At 39.8% G+C, this 3,891-nt stretch overlaps 1 protein-coding gene across 1 annotated transcript in view; it reads right to left on the minus strand.

Annotated features, from left to right (window-relative positions):
- Positions 1-3,120, minus strand: part of ANGPT1 (angiopoietin 1) — a 220,730-nt gene extending 217,610 nt beyond the window's left edge. Inside the window, exon 1 of the mRNA XM_061605061.1 lies at positions 2,459-3,120. Within this exon, the coding sequence (XP_061461045.1) occupies positions 2,459-2,755 (297 nt within the window). The 5' untranslated portion in view covers positions 2,756-3,120. The remainder of the gene's footprint in view (positions 1-2,458) is intronic.
- Between the last annotated feature and the right edge of the window lie 771 nt (positions 3,121-3,891).

Consider the following 3,891-nt stretch of genomic DNA (forward strand, 5'->3'; position numbering starts at 1 on the left):
TTGAATGCTAAACAGTTTCAGTGGATGTGATACATTACTGCAAAGGCTCAGGAACACACATAGACACAAGCACTATGAATATATACATATATCTTCTCCATTTCTTAATGCAGTTATAACCATGTACTTGGGTCATAGCCGTGGGACAAGTAATATTTCTTATTTACTCTGACTTTGGCAATATATTGCTCAAACAGAACATTATTTGAATGGCCATTTTTAAAAACCTCACCAGGGGCCATAAACCCGAGCTTTGGAGCTCTGAATGGTTGTTGTAATATAGTCTTTGCTATTAAAGGGGAAATTGCTATATAAATGGCCCAGACTGACAGCAACAGTGCAGCAAATGGATTGTGCAGATATGTTATAATGCAGCCAAACAGAAGTGAGTCATTTGCACCCCCACCCCCATTACACTGGAAAGCAGGTTCTTTCATTCTGGGGAATATGGACACAGAAAGAGACGTGACTTTTGTGCACTGGCTACATTGAAAGGACCCGACAGGAAACATTTTGCCCACTTTCAAAATTCAGATAACCACCAAAGGATGCAAGCCATGGATACTTAGCCACTCACTGCCTCTTCATCATTTACCTTCTCTTAAAACAGGAGGGTCAACTTGCAATTCAGAGATAAGTTTCCCGCCCCCCCCAACCCTGAATCCTGATTTTCTTCCGTCTTGTTCAGCTCGCAAGCAAAACAGTGGGCTTAGTTCAGTCCCTAGTGGTCAAATACAGAACATGGAACAATCTCCTAGATGTGGTTTAGCAGAGCAGCTTTTTTCACAAGAAAAAGAAACAACAACAGCACGTGATCACAGAACATTTGTGAACACAGACGTTTCCAGCGTTAGGTTTCCTCAAAGCAATGCTGAAAAGAACAAATGTTTCTCAGAAAAGAATTCCACTACTTTCAGTCTCCTCTCAGTGAAGCTAGATGGATGTGCAGGCTGAAATCTTATATGTACCCTCAATTGTGAGTAACTCCCATTGAATTCAATTAGTCTTATTTCTATGTAAATGTACTGAGGATTGCATTGCAAGCATATGAAGAAAGAAATTAGAGGAAGGGCAATTCAGCACATCAAATTATGTACAACATCATCAAAATGTGGAAACCATGTGGATTGGTCCAGCGCTATTCTTCAGGTTTACTTATATATTTATTGAAAAGCATTTATGAACTGCTTAATAATTTTAAAAGCTGTAAGTGGTGCACAACGCAAAAACAACGAACAATATAATTAAACCAAAAATAACATAAAACAAGTAATAGCAATATGTTTGAGAAAAAAAGTAAGTCTACATGACAGAGAGCTTCACTGGAGAACATTAAGGCTACAATTTTATGCACTCTTAAGTAGGAGTAAATCCAAGTGAAAAGAGTGGATCTTCTGAGACTTGCAATGAAAGATTGTGCTTATTAAATCCTTCAGTCCTGTTTAATACACCACTTTTAGTGACCGTTTGGCACAATTAATGAATGGATTTGGCACAATTAATGAAGGAAGGAGAAACCTGAGGCAGCCTCGGGAAGTTCAGTAGGTTCAGAGAATGGCCAAAATTATTTCAAATCACTTGTTAGGGGATGTATTGGTATGCGTGATTCAAATCATGAGCCACTTTTAAGACAACAGTTATCAGGTGCCCAGGGTTAAAAAATTCCCCTTAACTAGCCAGGATTCTACAAAGATACATGCATGCATGTTTTATCCAGAACTTCCAGCACAGTTGTTTTGACTAAGCGCATGTATAACATTACTAACTTGTATCAGTTTTTCCTTAATTGAAACAAGAAATGGTTGGAAGAAGTCCAACAGTTTATTGATGTAGCACAATATATTGAACAATTAATTACTCTTAAGCCATTCATCACTGATTCCATGCAATGCTGAAATTTTTTTCACTGATAAATTTTAGCTAACCCATTATGTTGGATGCCAGATGCAAGCAGTTTTATTTTTAACAGTTTGTGTTAAAAAAAAAACTCTTTCCCAGGTCTCTTGATACACCTGCTTAATCGGTTGCCTGAGCAATTGGCAATATTTATTCCAATCAGCACTGAGGTCATGCTTAAAATGTTGCATGCCATTTATTTTGTGAAAACCTGTTTTTACTGTCAACATTCCCAGTTATGCACTCGGCTATGTGATCATTAACAACCAATACAGGCCATAAAATGTATTTCTTCAGAAGTTCCTAAAGGATTATTGTAAGTCCTGCCTTTTACATTCAGAAACTAAAGGGATCAAACTTTTGGGGGTGAAGGGGAAATCTTTCCGAAACGTGCACAAAGCTTTATTCGATTTATCTCAGCACAGATCAGTCCGCTGTCACTGTCACATTTTATCGACACGTACACGGTGTTAAATTAGGCAAACATAATATCTCAATTAGAATAGCACACTGCACAAGAACCGACCAAGGTGTGTGAGAAACTGAAAAATGGAGGACTTACCTTTTGCAGCCACTGAGTATAATTTTCCATCACATGCTCCAGGCGCTGCAGTTTCTGGGAAGAGAAATCCTGATCCATGTGGGGGGCATCCCTTTGGAGAGCATTGGTGCTGTATTGGTCGGTGGTGCTTTCGCGACAGTTCCCATCCTGTTCTGGAAGGATGAAGGTGTAGGTGCACTGTCCATGCTGAATCCGGTTATACCTCCTGGCATTGGACTCTGGACCCCGACGTTGACTACTGCATCCTATGTGAGTCAGAAGAGTTGCAAGGAAAGCAAACTGGAGGAATATTGTCATGTTACTAACCCTTTTCTTCCCTGTTCTTAGAGACACCTTCACCCACCCCTCTACCTTTCTCACTTGTTTTTAATTGCTTGTTTTGTTTTGTTTTTAGAAATTACTTTGGGAGAGTGAGAAGGTAAAAAAAAGGTTCAGTGAAGAAGATTCAGGTAACAAAACAGTGACTTTGTAAAAAAACAAAAACCTGACTGTTTCACGATAGCCAGTCGCTTCCTTAGCGGGAGTTTGAGCAATTTATTGCATAGTAGCTGAGATTTATCACTTCCTCTCTGTTGCACTTCAGCATGCAGCCTCTTTGAGTCAGCTGCCCAGGCATAGCCCCACTCTCTTTCTCCTACCCTCGCTGCCGCTGAACTGCTATTTTCTCGGAGACCTCAGTGTGTTTTATTAAGGTTGTACATTCAAGCCAAGTTGGAAGCCGGCAGCCTTTCACAAGATGACTTGACAGGAATGTGTGTGTGAGTGTGTCCCTGTGCTAAAGGATGCCTGATGGGTTTGGCAAAGAGGGATCATCTTACACTCTGGCTTGAAGCATGACCTCAAACGTGTACGCCTGCTCAGCTCCTTCTGCACACAAAACTAAGAGTCTTTGACAAAGTTTAACAAGTCAAACAGTCCACCTTAATAGACTTCCTACATTCAGATTCAACTATTTAAATGAACTTACAGGGTCCAGGCTTGTTGTAATCCCCCCAGTAAACATTAACATACAGACCGCTGCACATGGAAAATATCTCTGATCGTATAATGGGTATGTGACTGAGCAGCTCTCTCAGGGAATGCTAAATCAGAGAGTGATAGTTATTCTTGTCAGACGATGGGATAAAAAACATGCATGTTAACAGAGATCCTCCTTGGAGCAAGATAATTTCTTTTATCAAAACACAGAATCATTTCTATACCAGAGATATGAATAAACTAAAATCAGTCAAACTGTTCAGGATATGTCATTCATCAGACTAGTGATTTGCATGTTGAAACAAGATTGAAAAGAGGGCTTGCATGTATAATGTGAAAGATGCAAGCAACGAAATGAAGCTGTGTTTTCCCCATTGATTAAGATGTCAAACACCTGGGAACTGATCCAAGGAGCCACTATGCACATTTGCCACTAATACTGTATACACATTACA

The sequence above is a fragment of the Rhineura floridana genome, chromosome 1 (assembly GCF_030035675.1).
Source record: "Rhineura floridana isolate rRhiFlo1 chromosome 1, rRhiFlo1.hap2, whole genome shotgun sequence".
NCBI lineage: Eukaryota > Metazoa > Chordata > Lepidosauria > Squamata > Rhineuridae > Rhineura > Rhineura floridana.